Source organism: Canis lupus, chromosome 10, assembly GCF_011100685.1.
Source record: "Canis lupus familiaris isolate Mischka breed German Shepherd chromosome 10, alternate assembly UU_Cfam_GSD_1.0, whole genome shotgun sequence".
Classification (NCBI taxonomy): Eukaryota; Metazoa; Chordata; class Mammalia; order Carnivora; family Canidae; genus Canis; species Canis lupus.
In genome coordinates, this window is record NC_049231.1 from 49,807,635 (window position 1) to 49,831,604 (window position 23,970).

Here is a 23,970-nt window from a genome sequence, read left to right on the forward strand (position 1 = left end):
CTCTGCAGGAATGCGCGTGCCGTGTAATGTGTCTGGCAGATACAACTTCCAATCTGTCTGGGATGGGGATTATGAGCCCACATGGGCCTGTGGCTGGAGCTAAAGGACAAAACAAACCAAGAAATGTGAACCACACATGTCTGCTCTTGCTGAGGACACAGAGCCCTCCACTCCAACAAGGCAGGCTCACTCTGCAGTGGCGTCCACCTGGCCCATGCTTGGGGCTGGGGGCTGCATCCGGGGCTCTCCTAGCCAGTCCTGTTCTCGTGAACCTGTCAGCACCAACCAGGGTCTCTCCATCGGTCTCAGTCCCACCTAACAGCCTTCGATCGCACCCTTCTCTTGGCTTAAAAGCCCTCCTCCGCCTTTCTCCGAGTAACCTAAATCCCACCTGTGTCTTCAGGCCCAGTTTGAGCCCCACCACCTCCTGGACCTCTGGACTCCTCAAGATAATGACAGCATGGCCTATTTTCCAGATATAATTCAGGACTGGAGTCAGTGTCTTTGGTTGCTCCAGTTATTTTCTTTCTCCAGGAAATTCCTTGAGGACAAGAAGTGCCTTCTCTGGCAGGGGCTAGATGAAGACAAGAACTGGTTAAACAGGGATCGATTGGATTGAGGGCTCAGGAGTGGAACACAAGGCTGGAGTGGGGAGGACTTCCTTCTTTGGTTTTTTTAAATTGTGAAATATAACACACATTCAAAAAAGTATGTGAAATTGTGAAATGTAAATATATGGCTTAATGAACTGTTATGTGGCAGATGTCCTGTAACCATCACCCAGGTCAAGCAATAGAACCTTGCTCACACCCCCAGACAGCCCTCCTTGTGACCTTGGGGAAGGAGACATTTCCAGAACTGATGACTTCGCATCCGTGGGCACGGAAGGGGTTCTCAGAGGAAGTGTGCGCTTGGAAATCTCTCTTCTCCAGCCCTCGCCTGTGTGCCCTGTGTGTACCCCGAGAAGTGCAGCATCCCCAGCACAGTGACACAGAGGAGGGGGAGGCAGGAGCGCTTGGTGGGCAAAATACGTCTGTTAGTCTGGAGCCTTGCCCAGACCCTGGAGCAACTGTTCTTCATTCCAGCTGGAGTTTATAAGCAAGTCTGAGGGAAGACGTATCTGGGTGTGGGCTCCCGACTGTAGCCAAAAGAGAGGAAGCGCCAAAACTTGGGCCTCCAGACACTTAGAAATGACAGAGTGAGGGAGGAAAGGAGCTTTCCAGAGCTTGGAGCACAGGGTAACTTGCAGAGCCCAGGAAGCAGGTGAGGAAATTTAGAAGAATAATTACTGCTTTGGGGAAATTTCAAATACTAAGTAGGTGGGAAGGGGGCATTCTCTTTTTTTCCTTTCAACAAATATATGTTGAGGCCATATTGTGCCAACCCTGTCTCCCAAGCCCACGCTCTAAAGGGGAAAAGGAACAGGTAAGCAGGTCCCCACATTACAGTCTGGTGTGTTAGGAATCAGCAGTTGCAAGAAAGTTAAGTGAATGAGGGGCTGTGATCCCTAAGCTCCCCTTCCAAGCTCATCGTGTGCTCTTCTCTAACATGCCACTCTTGAGGCAGGTACACTGGGCAGTGGGAGGTTTGAGACATGCCATCAGTGACCACAGATACCTCATTTTGGAGGCAGGTCCCCTGGAGAGCATAGCGAGTTGGTAATATTCGTTACGGAGATTTTATCCAACTAGATAAGAATTGCTCAAGGCTGCATGGACATCCTATTCAAAGCAACACCTTGAAGTTTCCAGAGAGGATCTTGGCTCAGAAATGTAGAGAGGTACCTGGCCCCCCAAATGGACTGGGATGGCAGCCAGGAAAGGACACGGGCTGCAGGCTTCAGCTGAAGGAGCAGTCCACCAGGCAAGGGCTCATCCAGGAGGGAGGGGACAAGACAGGCACGAAGGGTGGACCATTTCGATACCAGAAAGAATGAGATAGTCCAGAGTGGGAGAAGGCTGTGCGCGAAGGCACGATGGTGGGGATGTGCAGGAGGAGTGGTTCTGGCAGCAGCAGACAGGTGCACGGTGGCAGTGGGAGTGAGCAGTGTCCAGAAAGAAGGTGGAAGATCAGCTGGGGGAAGTTTGAAATGTCCATTGCCGAGCGCTGGAGCATGGGGTAAAGGAGACTCATCACAGGCTTCTGAGCAGGGCTGTAACTTGGCCCAGCCTGGGTTTAGGAAGGCTAGCCTGGCTGGAAGCCAAACGCCGGGGCGAGACCACGTGGATGAGCGCTCAGACAAGAACACAGGGGCGGAGGTTTGGGATGGAAGGAGCCGAGGAAGAAGAGCCAGCAGCTTTGACGACTCGGGGGCTGGCCCTGGTGGCACCTGCTGCAGCTCCAAGCATGGGGCTGAGCTGTTCCGCTCAGGGTAAAGATGCGGGAAAGTGGGCATTATGCATGGTGCTCCCTCTGAAGCAAGCTGGGGGCAGGGGGTTGGGGGGAGAAAGCAATAGCCAGAGTTCATTTCATCAGAAAATAAAAGCAGACGCCCAGAGAGAAAATCAGAAGTGGCCATAAAGCTTTATCTCTGCTTCAGTGGCTGAGGAGTGATGGGCCACATACGGTCTTATTCCAGGAACGCCATCCCAGTGGCAAGGCAGGCTCTGGTTGGGGCCGGAGAAAGCGAATGCCAACAGGAGCCAGGCAAGTAATATGAACGAGAGAACAGGGCAGGATAAGAAGCATTCCACCCCAAATAATTTACGTTACGAATTCACAACTTAATTTCTCCTTTTTAAGCACCTGCCGGAAGGTTTCTTCAAAGCAGTCAGCTTCTCCCCAAGAGCCATCTGCTTCAAAGGTGCATAGCTAAAAGGTTTTCAGTGATAGTTTCTCCCCCAAAGAGAAGCCCTTCCAATCCATCCCTGACTGAAGGGTGCCTGTCATCCTTCCCTCCTAGAACCACACTCCTTGAGCTGCCTGTGGGGAGGTAGGCACAGGAGAGTAGTCTTAGCCCCAGAAAGCCTCCCCAGGGCCTGAGGGGGAGTATGAGGTCAGCAAGAAGCCCGGGTCCACAAGCACTTGTAGGAAGCCGGGTGGCCAAGCCTCTGGCCTGTGAGCCATGGTCAGGGACAGTCTCGAGAGAGTGCAGGTGCTCTGCTTGCCAAGAAACATATGGGAACAACGTTTGCTACCAGTCCTCTGCTCAGGGGACACATTCAGATGGCAGGTGCTGCTTTAATATTGATTTAACTCTCACTGTTACAGGTCCTGACCAGCCTCAGCTCTGCTGTGAGACTTAGCTCAACCCCTGCCCCAGGGGTGTGATTTGCAAGGACGGGAACTATCCTTCCAACTCTGTCCCTCCCTCACCAGGCACAGACACTTGGACTCTGTTGGAGAAAGTACTAGTTCTGAGTGCCCCCCACTGGACTCATCTTAACCCTCCCCACAGAGTCCAGTACGCAGCAGTAGATTAACAATAATTATTTGTTGGACCCATAGATGAATGATGGATGATACGATATTGTCTCCCCCAAAGATTGTCACAAGCACAGGATTTGCAATCCTCTTTCAAACAAAAGAGAAAGGCATGTGAAGTAGGGGGGAGGGCCTGCAGGGGCCCACCCCAGAGGGACACCTTCTTGTGTCCTGTCCACATTTCTGGAACACAAAGCTCAATAAGAAATTTTAAAATCAAGGTGATTTAAAGTGTGCCCAGGGTCCTCTGTTTGAGTTTATTCTACTCAGACTAACCAACCAGAGTGATCCTGCCTCAGTTGGAACAGGGTCTTGAAAGACCTCTGCTCTGCCCCACATGAACTCTTCAGATGTTGAATCAGGAGGTCAGAGGCGGCCAGGTAAAGGCCTAGAGTGATGGGGGCAAGGTAGGGGCATTCAGGGCTCTGGGGGGCATTTACCAACCAACATGCATTATTTTAGGACATTTACAACCAGTTGGGCCCTGCCCCTTGGGATCTACTGGAAATTCCCATTCTTCACTGGGAGCTCACCGTTCAGGACACAGCTGCTGTGTTGCATGTTCTGTTTTATTTCCCCAGTCTTTTGGTCTCTGTTTTCTGTCTGCAGAGGTTCTAGTGCCATGTCTTCAATGCAACAGGTACTTTCCTCTACCATGTCCCATCTGCTGTTAAGCCCAGCCAGTGAAATTTTCATTTCAGTTTTTGTAATCTTCAACTCTAAAAGTTCAGTTTGGTTCTCTCTGTCTCTCTCTTTCTCTGTCTCTCTCGTCCGTTTCCTTACACCCCCCCCCATGTTCACATTTTCCTTTAAATCCTTGTATATATTTATGATGCCTTTTTAAGTCCTCGTCTGCTAATTTCATTATCTTTGTCATTTCTGTGTTTGTTTCCATTGACTGATTCTTCTCCTGATTACATTTCCCTACTCTTCTGCACGTCTGGTTATTCTTGACATTCTGAACTCTGTGTTGCTGAATGTCTGTATTTTGTTGTTGTCCTTTAAAAAAAATCATGAAATTTGTTTCATCTAGCAATCATGGTCATACTGGGTGAACTTAGTTTTTATGGGGCTTGTTCATAAACTTTGTTGAGGGGACCTCTAGCCCTTTTAACTCGAGGGCTAATTTAGCCCTTCTACTCATGTGTAACTTTTCTGGAGTTTCTACTGAATTTTCTGGGCATTCAACAAGGTCTCTCCACATTGGCTGGTTGAAAGTCGAACATGTTTCAGCCCTGTGTGAGTTTGGGGAACTAGCCCATGCTGCCTGGAAGTTCCTAAGCTAGCGATGAGGGGTTTCACTGCACGTATGCGCAGTGTAGTATCAGCAACACTCCCAAGAAGATAGTTCTGGAGATTTTGTTGCTGTTATAGTCCCTCTTTTCTGATACTCTGCCTTGAAAAATCTTCTGGCCATCTCCTCAATTCAGCAAGACTACTATGGCCTTTAGATTCCCCTTCATTGTGCTTTAATTCACAAGGCACTTCCCCCAGAAATTTAGGGTGACCGCTGAGCTTGTCCCATTTCTTTCTTTCTTTCAGGAACCACAATCCTATGCTATGTGCTGTCCAATATCTGAAAACAGTGATTTCATATATTTTGTGCAATTTTTGGCTTGCTTACATTCAGAAGGTTTTAGAGGCTGAGGATGTCCCCCCTAATGCCTAATGTGATGGTGCTAATAGGTGGGGACTTTAGGAAGTGACTGGTCATGAGGCCACAGCCTTTATAAAAGAGTGTGCACAGCTGTCACTCTGTACCAGGAACTTAAATATACCACAACCACCACCACTACTGCCTACCCTTAGGTGCCGCTTCCTCTGTCAGGAACTAAACTGTGTACCCACTGCTAAGCTATAACCCCTGTGCACAGTGTGCCCTGTATTTAACTCTAGTTGCACTAGCTCTGGAGTCTGACAAGGAAAGCAAGAGTCTGTCATTTTCAGCCTCTATAAGGGATGATCTTTTCTTCCCACCAAGACTCATGAAGTGGAGGATTCCTCCAATTCAAAATGTTGTTGTGATGCTAAGTAGCCCAAACATCCACCATGGAGGAACTACCATTAGTGAGTCTTTGATGGCTTTCTGGCACCCTTAGTACTGAAGCACGGAATAAAATCAGTGGTTTCATTTCTGGAAGAGGAATCTATGATCCAGTCCCCTTTGGAGCTTCTGATAGAGGGTCACTCCCAGATCATATGAGTATTCCTTACCAACAGCCTCTAGGGAAGTGTCCTATTCTATAGTTCAGCAATTGGTAGCAACACCATCAGTTATAATGACTGGTTTTCTGACCTCAGGTTGCAGGAGAAGACAGGAATACAGATGGCAAAATATTATTAATGGTTCTTGAACCAAAATTCTCAGAGACTAAGGCATACTTTTGAGTTCTCGGTGTGTAAGGAACTGGGAAAAAGGAATCTAGATGTATTCTAGGAGTTTGACGAGAAATGAAAACCAAGTGAATCAGTCTTATTGAATTTATTTATTGTTCTGATCATTAAGGACCACTGACCTTTAACAAATGCTGCAATGTCTAAGCCATTACTAACACCTTAGCTAAAGAAAATAATAACTGTGTGAGGTACATTATATCTAAGTCTTAAGAAAAAAGGATGCTGATAGGAGGCTTTGGTGGCAGGAAGGAAAAGAGGAATTGGTAGAGCATATGACATGATGCTGTGAAGTTGGGCCAGGTGGAGTCTGGGAAGCAGGTGAGCCCTTGGGAGAGAAAAAGCTCCAGTCTGAAAATATTGGGCATGTGTGGAGGAAAGAAGCAGAATAGAAGACAAGAATGGCCCAGGTAAAAGGATGATAACCATTCTACCTCCTTACCAATAATTCTAAGAAAGAGGTTCAGAGAGTAGAAGAGTAACTACTAGCGGTCAAGAATTAGGGATTCAGACTGAGCACAGATTTATATGTTGACAAACCAACTCACCAAAATCTGGAACAATTGACTTGGATCCTTCTCACTTCCCTCTTCCCTTGAATTTTGTTTCTCCTAAAGGTCTTTATTTCTAGTGTATCTTGGGGACGCCTAGGTACTCGGGTGTATGATAATCCAGATGGAATGGAATTGCCCATTGCCTCTCCAGTTCACATCCCCCCCCCCCCCATACTTGCCACTTATTGTGTGGGAATCACAGAATCTGAGTGGGAGCAAAACTCTGGCCTTTGGTTGTCCCTGATGGGCTTGATCAGTGTAGTCCCCCTTGTCACAGCAATGGTTTTAGGGATGAGCAGTAGCCCAGATATAAGGCAATAGCCATCAACATCATGCTGGCCACCATGACTGGTTCAGGGATGAACTAAGCTGATCTGATCAGAGGAAATCCAAGACATTTGTGCAATGAGTGAGTCAAGAGAAACTCTCTCTCTTCCTAGGCAGTATGGTGTAATGCCTGGATGACACAACAATTTGCCTTTTGGGAAAGAAGGCAACTTAAGTAGGAAGTTGACCCAAAGAGAAAAGAAAAACTGAGAGAAGTGTAGAAAAAATGGAACCAAGAGTTTTGATCAGGCCATGCCTGAAGCTCGAGCGACTTCTGGATGTTTTGACTTCTCTAGAAGTCCATATACTTCCTCTGCTGGTGAGGCCAAATGGGTTGACTTTCCTGTTTCTTACAACCCACAGAATCCTAGCCACTGTACCAAATGATCTCTTGGAATCCATTTTTTCATTTCTGGGGTAGATGTGAGGGGCTACAAACAAAATGACTACAAAATGAATATATTTTAGAGCTTTACTGTCTTTTGGAATTCTACACTCAACTTGGCTTAGGCAGCTGGTTGCATGGTTAGGAGTAGGAGATGGGAAAGTTGTTAAAAGTGAGCAAGAAGTCCAAAGAAGCAGTAGAGAAAATAAGAACAGGAAATTAAAAAGCAAAAGAGAGGGAGAAGGTGAATGTAAACATAACATAGAAGCCTCAGAGTTACCTTCCTCTTCTGCATGCTGGGTCACCAAGCCCAGCGGATTGTGGTCTACATATCCCCGATCCCCACGGCCTCCTCTTTATTATCATAGCAATGCTTGGTTCAGACCTTCATGACCTCTCTCCTCATGCTCTCTGTCTTTGCTCTCATGCCCTCCAAATTCATTTTCTATACCACCGCCAGAGTGATCTTCTCAAAAGGGAGCTCTAAACTTGTCATTTTCCCACTGAAAAACTTTTGATGCTTCCCTTATGTGGAACGTGGGAAATAGCTGAGCTTTGAAGACAGATCATTTTGAAATCTATCCTTGCCACTTACCAGCTGTGTGACTTTGGGCAAATTTCTTCATTTCTCTGCACATCACCCATCTCAACTATAGTAAGAGTCCTTTGGTTACTAGTGACAGAAAATGACTCCATACTCATTAGGCAAAAGAGGAAGAGGAGCTCATTAAGTCAAGTGACCAACTGAAGAATAGTACAGCAGAGTCCCAGGGATGACTAGAAAGAAGAACTCCCAAATAGCCAGTATTGTCTCTGCCCTTTTTGGCGGGTGGTGGTAAAGAAAGATTTGTACTTCCATTTTTGCTTCTCTCTGCATTTTTTAAAAGATTTTATTTATTCATGAGAGACACACACAGAGAGGCAGAGACACAGGCAGAGGGAGAAGCACGTTCCCTGCGGGGACCCTGATGGGGGACTCGATCCCAAGACCCCGGGATCACACTGAGCTGAAGGCAGATGCCTAACCACTGAGTCACACAGGAGTCCTTCTCTCTGCATTTTAGCTTTATTTTCTTGGATTGGTGATTTTGTGAACGATTGAAACATGAAACATGAATGACAAAGCGCTTCCAGGCTCACATCTTCTAGTTGAGTTAGCAAAGCAGGGGAGACTCCTGTTTTATTGTATTTTTTTTTATTTTTAAAACAGATTTTATTTATTTATTCATGAGAGACACAGAGAGAGAAAGAGGCAGAGACACAGGCAGAGGGAGAAGCAGGCTCCATGCAGGGAGCCCAATGTGGGACTTGATCCCAGGACTCCAGGATCGCACCCTGGGCCGAAGGCAGGTGCTAAACTGCTGAGCCACCCAGGGATCCCAGAGACTCCTGTTTTAAACCCCAAATTCAAACCTCTCAGGAAGGGCTCTGACTGTCCCATCCTGGATCAGGCACCCAATCAAGGCTAATCAACAGGGGTCAAGGGCAGGATGTGTAAGAAGATGGCAGCTGCTATTTAAATAACATGATCACAGAGCATAAATTTGAGAGAACATTTAGCAGACGCAAATGGTACTGTTCTGGAGAGACAACCTAATAGATGTTCTCCACAAATTTTATCTTGTGTGGTTGTTTTGGGGGCCAAATAAGACAGCCCACATAAAGGAGCACCAAGTACTCACACAATACCTGGGCACAGTGCACAGCTCTGCAAATTCTCAATTAAATTCCCAATTCAAAAATTAATTAATTAATTAAAAAATAAATTCCCAATTCAATACAAACCAGTTCCCCTGCACCACTACTCCTGTACTCTGTCCACCCTAGATGGCTCCCCAACCCCAAAAAGTTGTGTACTGTTTCTTTCTACCCTGTGCAGGGCTGTCTTTCCCAGCCATTTTTATCTTGCTCCTATTAGCCTCTTAAACCCCAGGCCAGTGATCCCCTTCTGCAAATCCCTCCTCAGCGCACCTAGGGCTAGGTACCAACAGCCTTCTCTGCGCTTCCAGAAGGCTGTTCTTTAGCCTCCAGTACAGCACTGACCGCATTATATAGTGATTACCTGTTTGCTCATCGGCTTGTTTCCGGCTCCCTCTCCAGTGATCCTGGCTTTCCAGCTCTTCGTCCCGCATCCAGGAACAAAGCCTGGCATCCAGTGGACCTCGGTAACTACTTGTTAAATGAAACACTGGATGAATCAATGAAGAGGAAGTAGAGGGAAAAGAGGAGAAGGCTAAGTATAGATTTCACTGTTCTCACACAGACCTGTTGTGTTCTGACATTTGCAGTCACAAAGGGAGAAAAGCAAGCCCAGAGTCTATGGGATGCTTAGAAACAAAGTTCTTCTTGTCCTTCCAATCCTGGAAATCAAAAACTGTTTTTAGGGGTTTTTTGTTGTTGTTGTTGTTTCGTTTTTGTTTTTTGTAGTTTTTTTTTTGTTTTAACCACTTAAGGCATTATCTTCTTTGCTCATAGGAAAGTAAGCTTTCTGTTGAGATCTGTTTGGTCCTTCCAGCTCACCCATCCCTGCGCTGACCTGGGCATCCAGGATAAGTCCCACCCACCCCCCTTCCACATACACACTGGTGGAATCAGCCCAGAGCTCTAAGTATTCCTGGCAGTCAGTTTTGGTTTTTCTATGGGCCAAAGGGATGAGGTCACCATTGCCAGTGAAGTCATCAGTGCATGATTCATCTGACATCGGTTCCCCACTTTGAGGTCCTCTGACTTTCCCAGAGCTTGTGCCAGAGCATCCAGAACGTGGGATGCCATTTTCCAAGGTTCTGGAGCTGATGCTCCAGTTCCTTGGGTCCCTAGTAAGTATCTGCCCCTCTGAGAAGTATTTTAAGAACTGAGAGGAGGGACTCCTGGACAGGGTAAGCTTCTCAGAAGCTTCTCTCCTCCAGTGCCAGGACCGACCTCATAAAGGCCTTCCTCATGTCTGCAGCAACTGCTTCTCCCCTTGTCCCAAAACTTTCACCAGGATCTCTCAGGACACATTCTGAAGGGCTCCAGAATTCTCAAAAGTGAGACCTGATTCCACCCTTACGGATGAGCTCGCTTTTATGGCTGAGAAAGCTGAGGTCAGGAGAAGAGAAGTGACATGCCCAAGGGTAACACTGTTACCTAGTGTCAGAGCTGGGCCACACGCACTTTCCCTGCTGGGGGTACTCTGGTAGCTCCTTAACCTTTTCTGATAGATCTTTCTTTTAGAACACTAGTCTCTATAAATGTTGCCTAAAGAAATGGTCCTGTAGGCAAAGGGGACAAGACAAGTCCTCCTTTCTTTCCCTCTCACAGGAAGTGGCAGAGACTGGCCTTGAACCAGTATCTGACTTCAAGGCACTGTACTGCCTTCCTTAACCTGTCATTCAGTGCACACAAAATATCTTCCAGATTCACCACATAACCAGAACAGTGGGGCAACGCCAATACCCACACTTAGATCCAGATGCAGAGGTCCCGTGAGATGTTCAGTGTGATTCCACGGAGACCTTCCAATAATCTAGGAAATCTTTCTGGGACAGAGGAAATCAGATTTGAGGTTTGAGAGTTGAGGCCTGGGAAGTGAGGCATGGAGGCAGTCCCCAAAGTGTGTTCTGCGTCTTTGCCAGAATTAGCTGGAAGCCTTTGGGATAACCACGTTGCCTCTCTAGGTCTGTTTACTTACCTACAACCTCAGGGAGAGCTAAGGGAGATGGTCCAGTTGATCTCCGCAAAGCCTCTCAACACAGCATTTTCCAATTTTGTGAATCAATGAAAACAAGCCATTTCTCACATGTGGGGGTGGGTGGGGTGGGGAGGAGAAGGGGGAGGGGCGTGGTGTCTTTGTGGTGTGTACCCACTCCCCCACCCATGCCTAAGGATCAAAGCATCACTAGAGGCTGGCGAACGGGACCTGGCCAAGCTTGGCCCAGGCAGGGGCAGGGGCAGCGGCAGGGGCAGCGGCTGCCCCCCCCCCCACCCATCACATGCCGAATCTCAGAGCAAGAGTGTCACTCCTCTGAGATCACAGCCTAACACCTTCGAAGGACAGTCTGGGCCGCAAGGGGACCTCAGAGAACGGTGCGAGGCACGGGATATTTGCCGCATCCGGAGCCCGTGGGGTCTCCCTTTGCTGGCTGGCTGGGGGTTGCTTCGGAGGTTCAAGACGCCGTAACTCCCTTAGTCACCGGTTTCAAAGTAGATGATTCAGGCTCCGTGCGGTGATGGGGAACCAGGCGAGGAGCTGTGGGACCACCGCCACCTCCCCCACCGCCCCACGCGCCTTAAAAAAAAAAAAAATTTTTTTTTAACCCTTTCTCCCACCCCGATTTCTAGTTCCCTTGTGCACTTAGGGCCCGATAGGATGGATCCTGCCTTCCGGGTGCAGTTTAAATATATTTGCATAATTTTGCACGACTATTGCGTCATCGTCGAAGTGGTCGTGGTACCCCGAGAGGCCTCCTCGGCTTCTTCCAAGCACCGGGGCCTCTGGACGCTTCCGGGCGCTGCGGGCACTTGCGCGACGAGCCCTGGGCTCCTCCCGGGCTCCGGGCCCCGCCCCCGCCCCTCCCCCGCCCGCGGCTCCGCCCCCCGCCCCCGCCCCCGCCCCGCGCGGGGAGTCAAGCTAGGGTGAGCGGCCAGGCCGGGCGGCGGCGGCGGCGGCGGCGGCGGCGGCGGCGGGCGGGGCGCGGGGCGCGGGGGCCGGGCGGGGCGCGGGGGCCGGGCGGGCGGCGCTCGGGGAGGCGCTCGGGGAGGCGCTCGGGGAGGCGCCGGGGCCCGCCCTCCTCCGGGGCGCAGCCGGGAGGGGCCCGGGCGCGCGCGGGGCGGGGAGAGCCGCCTGGCCCCTCCCCTCCGCCGCCCTCCCCAAAGTTGCCGTCTCCCCCGGGGCCGGCCGGTCTTATGATCCAGCGGATCCTCCGGGGGAGGCCGGGCCGGGGAGCGCGCGGGCGGCGGGCGGCGGGCGGCGGGGGCGGCGGGGGCGGCGGGGGCAGCGGGCGGGCGCGGCGAGCGGGGCCCGGGCGGGGATCCGGGCAGCGGCCGAGGCGGCGGCAGCGCCCCGGGCCCGCCGCCCCCTCCGCTCGGCGGGGGCCGCCGCTGCATGGGGCCGGGGGGGCGGCCGTGCTGCGCGGAGCGGCGGCGGCGGCGGCGGCGGACCCCCCAGGCGGGCTGGGGCTGAGCCCGGGGCCGGGGCGGGGGCTCCGGGGGGACCATGCCCGGAGGCCGGCCGGCCGCAGCATGGCTCACGGGCCCGGCGCGCTGATGCTCAAGTGCGTGGTGGTCGGCGACGGGGCGGTGGGCAAGACGTGCCTACTCATGAGCTATGCCAACGACGCCTTCCCGGAGGAGTACGTGCCCACCGTCTTCGACCACTACGCAGGTAAGGCTGAACTGCTGACTAAGGGGCCGCTCCCCGGCCGGGAACTTTGGAGCAACTTTGGCGGAGCCCCCTCGCCGCCTCCCCCGGGCGCGCTCCCCCCGCCCGGCCCCGCGCCGCCTCCCGGCCCCACCCCCGGGCCTCGGGGCGCCCGCTCCCGGCCCCCCGCGCCTCCCGAGCGCCGGGCGCCCTGGGACGACCTCCTTGACCTTCCCACGGCCTCCTCCCGACGGCCCACGCCCCCTGGGGGGACGCTCGGGGCACCGGCGAGCCGTGGCCACGGGTGGGCAGCTGGGGCCACAGCACAGCCCGGCCCCCCGCCACTCGGCAGGGAGCCCGACGCTGGGGAGGAGGGGTGACACCTCCCGGGAGCGCCGCACGCCTCCGGAAGGACCGACAGAGCCGTCCTGATGGGGAGCCGGAGGGCCCCAGACCCTAGATAATCCGAGCTTCTCTCCCCGCCCCCGCTTCTGTCCTTGCAGTCAGCGTCACCGTAGGGGGCAAGCAGTACCTCCTGGGACTCTATGACACGGCCGGACAGGTGAGTGTCTTGGCCCCTGGCCCACACCCCCTTGCCTCTCCTCAATTCAGGCTGGCGGCAAATGCACCCTGAGGTGTCTCGGAGGGAGGGTGTGTCTTCGAGGGGCCCCTCTGGATCAAGTCTTTATTTCTTTTCTCAAGTCAGCAAATTAGGAAAAGGAAAACACACACACACACACACACACACACACACACACAAGCCGACAACAAACCCAGCCCAGCCCACCCCATGTGAACCCCTGGGCTGTGAAAGTTTTTGCCTGTGTGTGCTTTCTGTGTGGTGCCTGGTGTGTGGGTCCCAACTCCTGTTGCAAAGTGGCAGCGGCCAATCATGAAGCGCCCTTATTTTTAGTTGCAGATGACCAGGTCTCCCCCTCACAGCCTCTGTCTGGTCCCTCATTGGTGAGTGGTCTGCCTGCCTGAGGAGCCTGATTGGTGCAAAATGGCATCATCTAATATGATGGGAAGGCATTTGGTCCTGGTTATGTTTATTACAACATCATTGCACTCTGGGACTCGAGTCCCTGCAAACGTAATTTGTGGTGTTACCAGAGGACCACAGGGGAAAAAAAAAAAAAAAAGAAAAGAAAAGAAAAGAAACAACAACCATCCAGCCACTCCCTGGGGTAGGGAGGAGGAGGAAGGGTTAGGAGTATGAATCTTGGAGGAAGAGCCCCCTCCCCCCCCCCCCCGCCCCCACCCTTCTCTGGGAAGGCCAGGTGACTTTGTCTGGGTTTTCTTTGAGAGAGATTATTGTGCAGAAAGAAAACGGCACAGTCCTCCTGGCAGCCTCTGACCATTAGCAAATCGGAGGTTGGTTCTAAAGGATTAAAGTCTCCTTCCTCTCTGTCTCTCTTCCCAGGCTCACTTTTGCTGTGGGGCTGGGATGATTACGTATAATGAAGTTTTGCAGAATCCAGCCCTGTGATTAGACGTGAAACCTTGGGCAGAAGTTTTTCACGTGTCATGCAGACTTGAGTCCTTGAGGACGTGTGAACAGCTGAGGGCTTTAGAGAGTGCCTTGGGGGATCTCCAGGAGTACAGTTTCCTTATCTATAAAATGGGCTTCAGAAAGTTCTCTGTTCACATATTATATGCCAGACGCTTAGCACTGAATCTGGCGCACCCAGGGAGATGCTCAATAGAAGGGAACTATTCTTTGCAGCTTTTCTAGATTTGGAGTTCAGAGTTGTGGTACCAGGTTGAATTGAAGAATGTCTTACAGACGGTGTCTGGATGTGGCTTCTGGCTTCTAAACTGTTAAGTTAGAGGAGCATCTGAGGATAGAGAAACTGTTGGCAGGGCCAGGTGGCAGGGGCTGTCCCCTTTCTCCAAACCAACCCAAGTCAGTACAAGTTCTTAGCTTGCCAGGGCCCCTTTTGGGTGCCTGCCCTGTAGCTGTTACTTTATTCTATCAGAACGTGTGGAGGGCAAAAGGCAGAACCCAGTCAATTAAATAAGACCCGACTTTTGAACAGTACACTTGATAAATGACAGGTTGAAGTTTGGGATTGAAAAGGAGAGAAGTTTTTAAACACCGCCTCTAATTTTAACGTCTCTCACTACCGCCTCTTCCCCTTTCTCCTTTAACTTGTTACCATGACCATTCATTTGACCACGAGCCTATTCAACAGGATGTGTATATGTCAGACCTATTCTGTGCGCATTCAAATCCAACTAATACTTACCAAGTTCCTTCTGCATGTCAGGCATGGGGCAGCCACATGCAAATACTATTTTCTCCAAGAAGCAACCCCATGAGCAAAGTGATACTGTCTTTGCAGATGGGGAAACTGGGGCTCAGAGAGGCTAGGTAGCTGACCTCAGGTCACATAGCCAAGGACAGGTGTTGCTGGGACATGGACATGGGTCTGAATTTGCTCTGGTTTGAGGTGATTATACACACAGGAAGCCACTGGAAAGGCTGAGATGCCACTTGGGTTGATTAATCCAGAACCCTGTGGGTCTGTAGACCTGGGTACCTGGAATCTGGACAGCCATTCTCTGAGTGACAGTCATGCACTACCACTACAGTGGAAAGAACCCAGATCCAAATCATCACCCGAAGCTGGACCCACGCACAAAACCAGGGCTTCCCATAAGTTATTGTGATTGCTGTGTCCAGTGGAGATGGGAAGACACATACCAAACGGTATCAAACTATTAGTAAGGTTCAGTTACCCAATGATGTGACACCTACTCTATTGGCCAAGATGTGTTTTAGGGCCCCTTGGTGTTTGTCCTAGGATCTGGAACTTTTCCTTTTAGATCAGTTAGTGATAATTCATCTTTCAGCATTTAAGGGTTTATTACTAATAAGCAATCTTAGCAATGTCATCATCAATGAGATGAAGCGAGGAGTGCCCAGTGTATACCGAGCACCGGACAAAGAAAGCACCTGGGGGGACAAAGAAAGCACCTGGGGACGACGAAAGAGTAAATTTAAGATAGGGATCTGCCGTGGCTGATGATAGCATGGATAGAAGTATCTGAACCAGGTATCTGTTCATGTGTGCCAAATAGGAGACTCCTGTGTTGTACTTCGTCGTTGAGATCTCATGTCCCTATGAATCAGCACCAGATTAATAATAGTAATGATAACTAGACACACAGACATGCATACACACACACGTTACATATAGAGAGACATTTTTAAGCCTCACAGACAGCAGAGAGAAGCCCACAGGCTTTGAAACCAAAGAAGCCTGGGCTCAGATCTCTACCTTGTACTAGCCATGTGATTCTAGCTGTATTTAACCTTCTTTGGGCATCTGGTACAAATGTGCACAATTAGAATCTATGCTGCTTACTGTATGTGAAAGCAGCTGGCACCTGTTCTTCACTCATAGTAAATGGGTAGAAATTTTACAAGAAATTATTGTACCTCACTCTGGGCAGTTTGGCTGGGGGGGAGGGGGTCACAGGTGGAGGAGGATAGTGTATTATGTCTGGAGTTGATAGAAATTCCACTAGATGCCAGATCCTAGAACCTCTTGACCAGAGGAATGGTGCCAGCTTATACTTCAGGATTCCCACCGTCCCCGTCACTGGACCTGTGGACGCAGTCCAGAGCTCCCTGCACTGGGTGCCCTGTGGTATCAGAGGGTGTCCTTTCTCCATCAGAGCCTGTATGCCCAGGGATGTAAGAGAAACTTAGAAAAACTAAGAGTTCAGTATACACGTTGAGAAAAAAGTGGGGTATGTAGTAGGTTTCTGCTGGTTGTGCTTTGGGAGGTAAGACAGGCTTGAGGAGGAAGCAAGCAGCACTGGAAAAAGTCACTTTCTTCCGATAATCTTTGCTTAAAACGGTCACTCACTGTATTTGAATAACAGAAATAGCGCCTCCCCTGGGTTGGAACCTCTAATCTGTGTGCTCACTCTTGGTCTCCTTTTTGACCCCAATCAAGTTCAAAGCCAGAAGTAACATTAGCCCAATTTACACATTCAGGAACATAAGACCTGACTGTAGTAGGTGATCTTTTGGCTTCCAGAGGAGGTTGCTTCCCCCTTGGCCTCTGTGACTGTTGGCAGAGAGAGAGAGAGAGGGAGGGAGGGAGAGAGAAAGAATGAATGAGTATGAATGTGAGTTTGTTGGGTAGCTGTAGTCTCCATCACGTGCACTGCCTGGACACATCACTCCACATCCCCACCACACTTGGCCCAAGGGAAGCCCCCCTCTCTTGGCCGAGCCCCTGAGTGTTCCCGGGAGCGGCCTGACATTTCGACTGCCCAGCACTTTGGAGTGGAAGTTGAGGGCAGAGGTGGCTTCCTCCTCCCCGGGGGCCTTGTGAAGGGGTCTGGCTTCCGGCCTGGGACTCTGTGGAGCTTCTCTTTTCTTGTCCGGCTGCCAGGACTTCAGCGTGTGCTCTGCAGCAGCAGCCCCTCGCTCAGGGAGGGACTGGACAGGCAATATGCTCCCTCAGGCCTCTGTGCTGTTTGGAGCTCAGGGGAAGCGGGAAGAGCTCTTGCTCTCTGAGCAGAGGAGCTGGTGGGGAGCTGCCTGGCAAGCTGCTCTTGAGCTTCGGGCTGCAGGCTGACCTCTTAATCCTTGGCAGGAAGGCAGAACTTGATACCCTGACCCGGGAAGGACTGACGCCCAGTTTATCCCAGGTCCCAGAATACCCACGCTCAGGAGGGTGTGTGTTGCGGGTTGCGTTTAGGTTCCCTGAAGTTCCAGATTTAGCCCCTGACTCGGTGTATGGAAGTCCATATGGATGCTTTTGGGTGTGCTGTTGCTATGTCTGTTGATTTAAACACGCACAGGTTCAAGGATGCATATACGAGAGCTATAAATATCCTTAACTTAGGTGTCCCTGGGGTTGGCTTTTCAGTGACAAGTGAGATCTGTTTCTTCCTTGACATAGCGCAGCAGCTGTGGCTGCCCTCCAAGCCCTCTGGGGAACCAGGGAAGTACTTTCCCTCCAGAAGGGAATCTCCAGGGGAGGCAGCCCTGGAATGCCCCACCTTCTGTGTTTCATGGGGTGGCACCTTAGGGCCTCCTAGAATGGGAAGGAGCCGGGGGAAGGGCCAGAGTTTGCCACTCATCAGGCTCCTCCCTTCAGGCAGCCATCCTCACTGTACCTGTGAAGGTAGACTTTTGCCAGATGGGGAAATTGAGAGTGAGCAGGCCTATGGAAACTGGACAGACATGTAATTAGGAAAAAGGATTTTCTTACTTGGCAGGGGAGGGCCCGCAGGGAACATTAGTAGGGCTTAGGAAGCACCCACTTGCATCACAGAGACCCCAGGTGCCAGCAGCCCCACACTGCATCCCCAAAGAGCCCCGAGAGCAGAGTTTGGGAGGAGCTTCAACAGGTGAGCTGCTGGCACCGAGCATCCTGGTTTCCCTTAGTAACCTACTGTAGATTTGTCGTCTGTGCGTTTTCCCTAACCTTTTTAGAAGTTATTTATATCCCTAGCCTGTACCACATTACACAGAATGCTCGTTTCCTCCTCTGCGTTGGGAAGGTGGACAGCCTTCGGTGGGCTCCAAAGCCTCTGCAGTGACTGAATGCCCTGTGTGCCCCTTCTTGTCACTCCAAAGCGGGTTTGGGATCTGTCAGCACAGACCGTGGTCCAGCACGCGGGAGCCTCAGGGAGGGGATGGTCTGTGTCAGCTCTCGTTGGTTCTGGGTGTGTGCACATGGGCCCTGTCCCCCTCCCTGGCCCTCTGATCTGGCTGGCCCCTCCACTTGTGTCATGATTCTCTCGAAGTTTACTGACGTTTACACTCCGGGAGCCAGGGCTTCCCAGCAGGTGTATCAGAAGCGGGTGTTACAGGTGTGCTCAGATCCCATCCTCTCAGGCTCTGGGAGGGCCGGGGGAGGGGTGCGGTGTTCAGCCTCAAGGGGCCTGAGCATATGTTGTCATTTCTGTGTGTGCCAGGATGTGAAAAAGGTGGGAAGCATTGTTTCACAGCTCATGGGTCAGGGGCCTTTTGGGGAACTGGGTATTCGCGGTTTTGTTGTGGAATTTGGGGTTTCAGGAGATGAGCCCTAACAGTATTACAACAAGACAAAACAAAGCAGCTTTCCGTGGGGGTATCAGTTTCTAGCAATGACACATGTGTTGGCAGCAGCGGGTACGCCAGGAGGCCTCAGATACAGAAGAGCAAACTGCAAGGAGGAGGGCAGAGAAGTTAACGAAGAACTAAAACCAGAGGCCACACATGTCTTTAAAAATTAAAATTTGAGAGCCTCAGCTGGATTTCCTTTCACTCAGAGGGGCTTGGTTTTGCCCTAATTTGGCAAGCTTGGATCAAGGAGCAGCTTTCCTTGCCCTCAGCAGTTTGCTGTTCCTCTTTTAGTTTCTGGCAGGCAATTGCTTGTACGGGGAAGCGCGCAGAAGCGCGGGGAGGTGGGCAGCGGGGTGGCCTGGTGGTGGCTGGTGGCCTGTGGCCGCTTCACGCGAGCTCTCCCGGGCTCCCCAAGTGGGGGTCTCCCACGCCCACTACCTGCCGGGCCCTCCGGGGCCAGTTCTTGCTCTCTGAGCTCTGTGAGGACCGTGGGCTGTGACTTTCCCCCACAATTCCAGCACTTAGTCTGGTGCCTGGGGCGTGCAAGGCGCGCAACAAATATTTCTTAGATTGAGCTGATGCCTCTTTGGCTGTCAGCTTATTTCTCCTAAAAGGTTAACCAAAGACTAAGCTTTGGTTAGTTTTGATGCTCGGGTGCTCAGTCCATGGTAGCGAGGGCGATGGTCCAGGCCAGCTTTGGGGGCTCCCCAGCAGTTCGGCTCAGGTGGCGTTGATGCAGGGCCTGCTCTGGGTTCCGCTCTCCTGTGGGGGAACGGAGGAGTCAGATTGTCTACACGGCTGGGAAAGCTCATCCTGTGAAGCTGGGTGCTGCATGGTCCCAACCGAGAAGAGGTGGTGGGGCTGAGCTTTGCGGAAGACATCGGCTTTCGGGAAGAGGTGGGAGAGAGTAGGGTGTACTGGTGGCTGCCCCACTGGCCCCAGCACTGCACTGCCAGGGCCCACTTCCCAGTGAGGGGGTCTTAGCCTCTCAGAAACTCAGTTTTTCTCATCTGTAAAATGGGTACACGAGGATGTACCTCCTCGTGGAGTCATTGGATCCAACCAGAGCTTCCTAGCTCTGGGGCTCAAGGGAATGGGGTAGGGCCTGGGCCAGGGATCCCTGGGCTTGGGCTGTCCCTTCCAGCGGGGGCCATCCCACCTCAGTCATTTCACTGCTGGCCCCTCCACTCCACCATGTGCAGAACTCATGATCTCTTCTCTGCTCCATGAAGTGAAAGCTTGGGGGCGTTGGATTAAATGAGGTCATGCAGGCAGAGGGTCACGGGGAACTCACATTCTAGGTGGGGAGGAAGAGCATGGGGAGCATAGGCATGGGGGAGTCCCAGATGTGTCTTCCTGGACCCCAGATCCCTGGTATCAGTGTCAACTTGTGGAGCAGGGCTGATCCCTAAATTATGGAGTGTTTCACCTGGTAACTGACACCTCAGTAATTAGAGAGATATTAATCAGGCGCAGCGTTGCTTCTTGATTTTAATAGAACAGAAAGCAGGGGGAGAGGGAAGGGACTTTATTATTGTCACTGTCTCTTTTCAAATGACTGGTGGGAGTAGGGAACCAGCCGCCTCTCTCCCAGTCCCCAGACTTGCCAGCCGTGCCCAGACTCAGGGTAGAATTTGGGGTTTAATAACAACACACTCCCCACTGAGTGGCATTTTTACAGAGTGCGAAGCATGTTGCCTTCGGTACCTCCTGGAGGCCTCTCACCCGCTAGGTGAGTAAAGGATGCAAGTGGTGTTTGCCTCCTTTTGCAGGTTCAGGGAGGGTAGGTGACTCGTTCCAGGCCACGGAGCTGGGAAAAGGCGACAGCAAGTTGACAGGCAAGCTGTCCCTCACCACATCCTGGGATCTTTACGTTAAAGCTCTCACGCAAATAGCTCCATGGTGTCAGGTGTCTCTTTTACATCGCATATATTCTGTTGTTGCACGTTTCATGCAAAAAGTAAATTCCGAGCCCATCGTTTTTCTAGCGAGAAGAGCTGCGGAATGGTGTCTGTAGGTAGAACAGTAGGGCTGTTGCTGAAGCGGCTCCTCCACACCGCACCCCGGAAGTTAAGGATGCTTCGTCCATCTGTTCATTGACCTGCACTCTGGCTTCGAGAGGCCTTCCCCTGGGGGTGCAGGTGGCGTCAGTGCTGGTGAGGGTGTGCAGGAAGCTCGGTGCTATTTGCTGCATACAGGTGTCGCCTTTTCCTGGGAAGGGGGGACCCAGAAGGTTCTATGTTGACTTAAGCTGACTATCCTCCAGCTGAGGAGGCAGGACGCCCTCCCCACCCCTTCGCGTCTTTGCCCTGGCTTGGCCTGCTAGCCTTGACTTGACGTGACTTGCTATTTGGGGGCTGCCGGCGGGGAGCGGGGGGCAGCTTCGGCCTGCCAAGGTGCCTTACCTGCCCCAATAGGGGCAGTCCCGGGCCTGCCTTCCTCCAAGGCTTCTTATTTAGGTGAAAACTGTTTCCAACGGAAACATTTCCAATCTGTCCCACTTACAACGGAACATTCCCTGTTTCGAGCCGCAGTCGGCCTCTCCCACCCGCTGGTGATTTGGCTCACCTTCCTGAGCCGTCCCCACGGACGCCGGGTCCGCATGGACTCCTTTCCTCCTGCCCCCGGTGCACGCCCCGGGCTGCCCGGACGTGATGAAAACATTCGCGCAGTCAGTCAGCAAACAGTCCCCGAGTGCGGCATCTGGATGGGGACCCGGCAAGGGGCAGGCCTGCCCCTGGAGCTCCCAGGTGGCCGAGGGATGGGCAGCCCCGAGGGGCCGGGTCTGTCCTGATCCGGGTCCTCCAGGTTGGCCCGCAGGTGGAGGGAGTGCCCAGATTGGATTCGCACAGGTGCTGGGTGCTCCGCAAAAGTTAGAGTCACTGCTCTGGTTCCCCATGCGCTCCTCGGGGCCACAACCCAGCTCCTGGGAACTGGTGAGAAATCCAGTTTCTTAGCTCCGCCCCGGGCCTGCTGAATCAGAAGCTGGGGGACGGCTGTGTCACCGCAGACCCTGCGGCGACTCTGGTGCCGGCTGGAAGGTCACAGCCCCTGGTTCAGGCACGTGTAGGTACTTACTGTCCTCTGGTAGCAAGCCGCCTCCCCTCCGCCCCTCCCCGGCCAACCCACTCCCCCCTCGATCCCCTGCTCCCCACCCCCCCACACCACATTACACCACACACGTGCACACCACACACACACACACCACATATACACCACACACAGATACACATATCATATACACCCCGCACACACTGCTTATACACCACACACATACACACACCACATATGTACACACATACTATATTACATACACATTGCACACACACATGCTATACATACAGCCCATATACACCACACACACCACACATATACCACACTTACACCACACATACACACACATACCCTCTTGTAACTACACTTCACACACACATACACATATTGCCACATGCATACTACACGCATGCACACACACCTCATACACACACACCCTATACACATCACATATACACCACACACACACTGCACACACACAAACAGTACACACAACACATACACACAGACAGACATCACACATGTGCACCCTTCTACATGGTTCCTGGAGTGCAGGGAACATTATTTATTCACTTTTTAACCCCCACCCCAGCAAATGCACCTCCACACACCCCATCTCTCGTTCTTCACTCTTGGCTGGGACTCTCCATATTCGTTGGAATGAATCGAAACTGCTACGTAGCTCACCTGGTGCAGATGGGGCCAAGGGCACTATCAGAAGAAATTTGAAAGGGAACTTCCTCAGCTGCCCTTGGCTCCCTTGATGTGCTGTCTGGCCTGGGGCTGTGCACACAGTAGGCCCCGCTGGTATTCCTTGATGAGGTCTAAGTCCCAAGGCATATTTTTTCTCCTGTGCATTAAGTAGCTAGACAGGTTGGGGCATGGGCCCTGCTCTGGTCACTGTAGCTGAGGTTAGCACTCTGGGTGGTGACAGACCTGCCCCTGAGGACTATGCCAGTTTGGTTTGTACTAAATTAGTTCCAAAGCAACAGATGGGCTGTGACGTCCTTTTGTATTAAAACTCCCCAGGCAGGTCACCAGGAGGGGTTGGAGGAAGGGCTGTTACCCAGACATGCTTCTCGGCAGTCCTTACTCTGGCTGACCAAAGCCTTCTGTGGGAGCGTCCTTCTCGTCCATTCTCCTGGCCGGCTGGCCTCCCTCCCTCCCTCTCTCCTTCCTTCCCTTCCTTCTTCCCATTCTTTCTCTGTCTCTCTCTCTCTCTCCCTCCTCCCACTCTGTCTTTCTCTTTCTTTCCAAAATAATTTTTTTTTTTTTTTAATTCATGAGAGACACACAGAGAGATGCAGAGACACAGGCAGAGGGAGAAGCAGGCTCCATGCAGGGAGCCCGACGTGGGACTTGATCCCGGGTCTCCAGGATCACGCCCTGGGCCAAAGGCAGGCGCTAAATCGCTGAGCCACCCAGGCTGCCCTCTTTCTTTTTTTCCAAACTTATTTCAGCATAGAAAAACTGTCCTCTTTCAGATGGCATGATGGTTGGGATTATAAATGTGTTGGCTCAAAGTATGCCCCCTCTAAGAGCTGCCAGTGAGAGAGAACATTTATTCCTGATTGTCCAGTTCAATTAAAATGCCATTTACCCCAGCTTACTTTTCAAAGGGCTGTCCTCCCCCGTGAGCTAGCTCAGGGCTCACATTTATTACCTTAAGGTGTTTCTAGTGGGTTCTGGCTCTGGGGGTGCGGGGGGGGTGGTGGTGGTGGTGTCGGGAAGGGGCTGGATGTGAGGGGGAAGAGGTGAGAGGTGGCAGGGTCCCTGCCTCCTTCAGTCTGGGGTGTGTGGAAAGGCTGAAGCCTTCATCCAGGTCTTTGTCCAAGCCTGAAGAAAGTGAGAAGGTCCTCCTGGTTGAGGCACCTTGTGACCTCCTCCTCTGTGACTCCAGCCATCTTGCACTTGAACCCCTTCTTTGAATTTCATCAGAGAAATTGTAGGCCACAGTCTAGCATTTGTTCTTACTCATGTAGAAATCTTTACTCAGCACCCAGATTTTCAGCGCCCAGAGGGCTGCTGCATGTGCACAGCATTTAGCACAAGATTGGGGATTCCCAGTAGGGACTAGATGAGTGTGGAATTTGGAGGAATCTGTCAGAAAGTTTATTCTGGGGATCCCTGGGTGGCTCAGCGGTTTAGTGCCTACCTTTGGCCCAGAGCGTGATCCTAGAGTCCTGGGATCGAGTCCCATGTCGGGCTCCCTGGATGGAGCCTGCTTCTGCCTCTGCCTGTGTCTCTGCCTCTCTCTCTCTCTCTCTCTCTCTCTCCCTCTGTGTGTGTTTCATGAATAAATAAATAAAATCTTTAGAAAAAAAAGTTTATTCTGGAAAGAACCTTTCCAATCACAACAGTGCATCTTAAAGGGGATTCTGATCTGTCTGGACATTATTCAAAGTCTTTAAAATCAGAT

At 51.7% G+C, this 23,970-nt stretch overlaps 1 protein-coding gene across 1 annotated transcript in view; it reads left to right on the plus strand.

The window, feature by feature from the left end:
• The first annotated feature begins 12,233 nt into the window (after positions 1-12,233).
• RHOQ (ras homolog family member Q) overlaps positions 12,234-23,970 on the plus strand; it is a 39,693-nt gene continuing 27,956 nt past the window's right edge. Inside the window, exons 1-2 of the mRNA XM_038551211.1 lie at positions 12,234-12,445; positions 12,925-12,983. Of these exons, the coding sequence (XP_038407139.1) occupies positions 12,304-12,445; positions 12,925-12,983 (201 nt within the window). The 5' untranslated portion in view covers positions 12,234-12,303. The remainder of the gene's footprint in view (positions 12,446-12,924; positions 12,984-23,970) is intronic.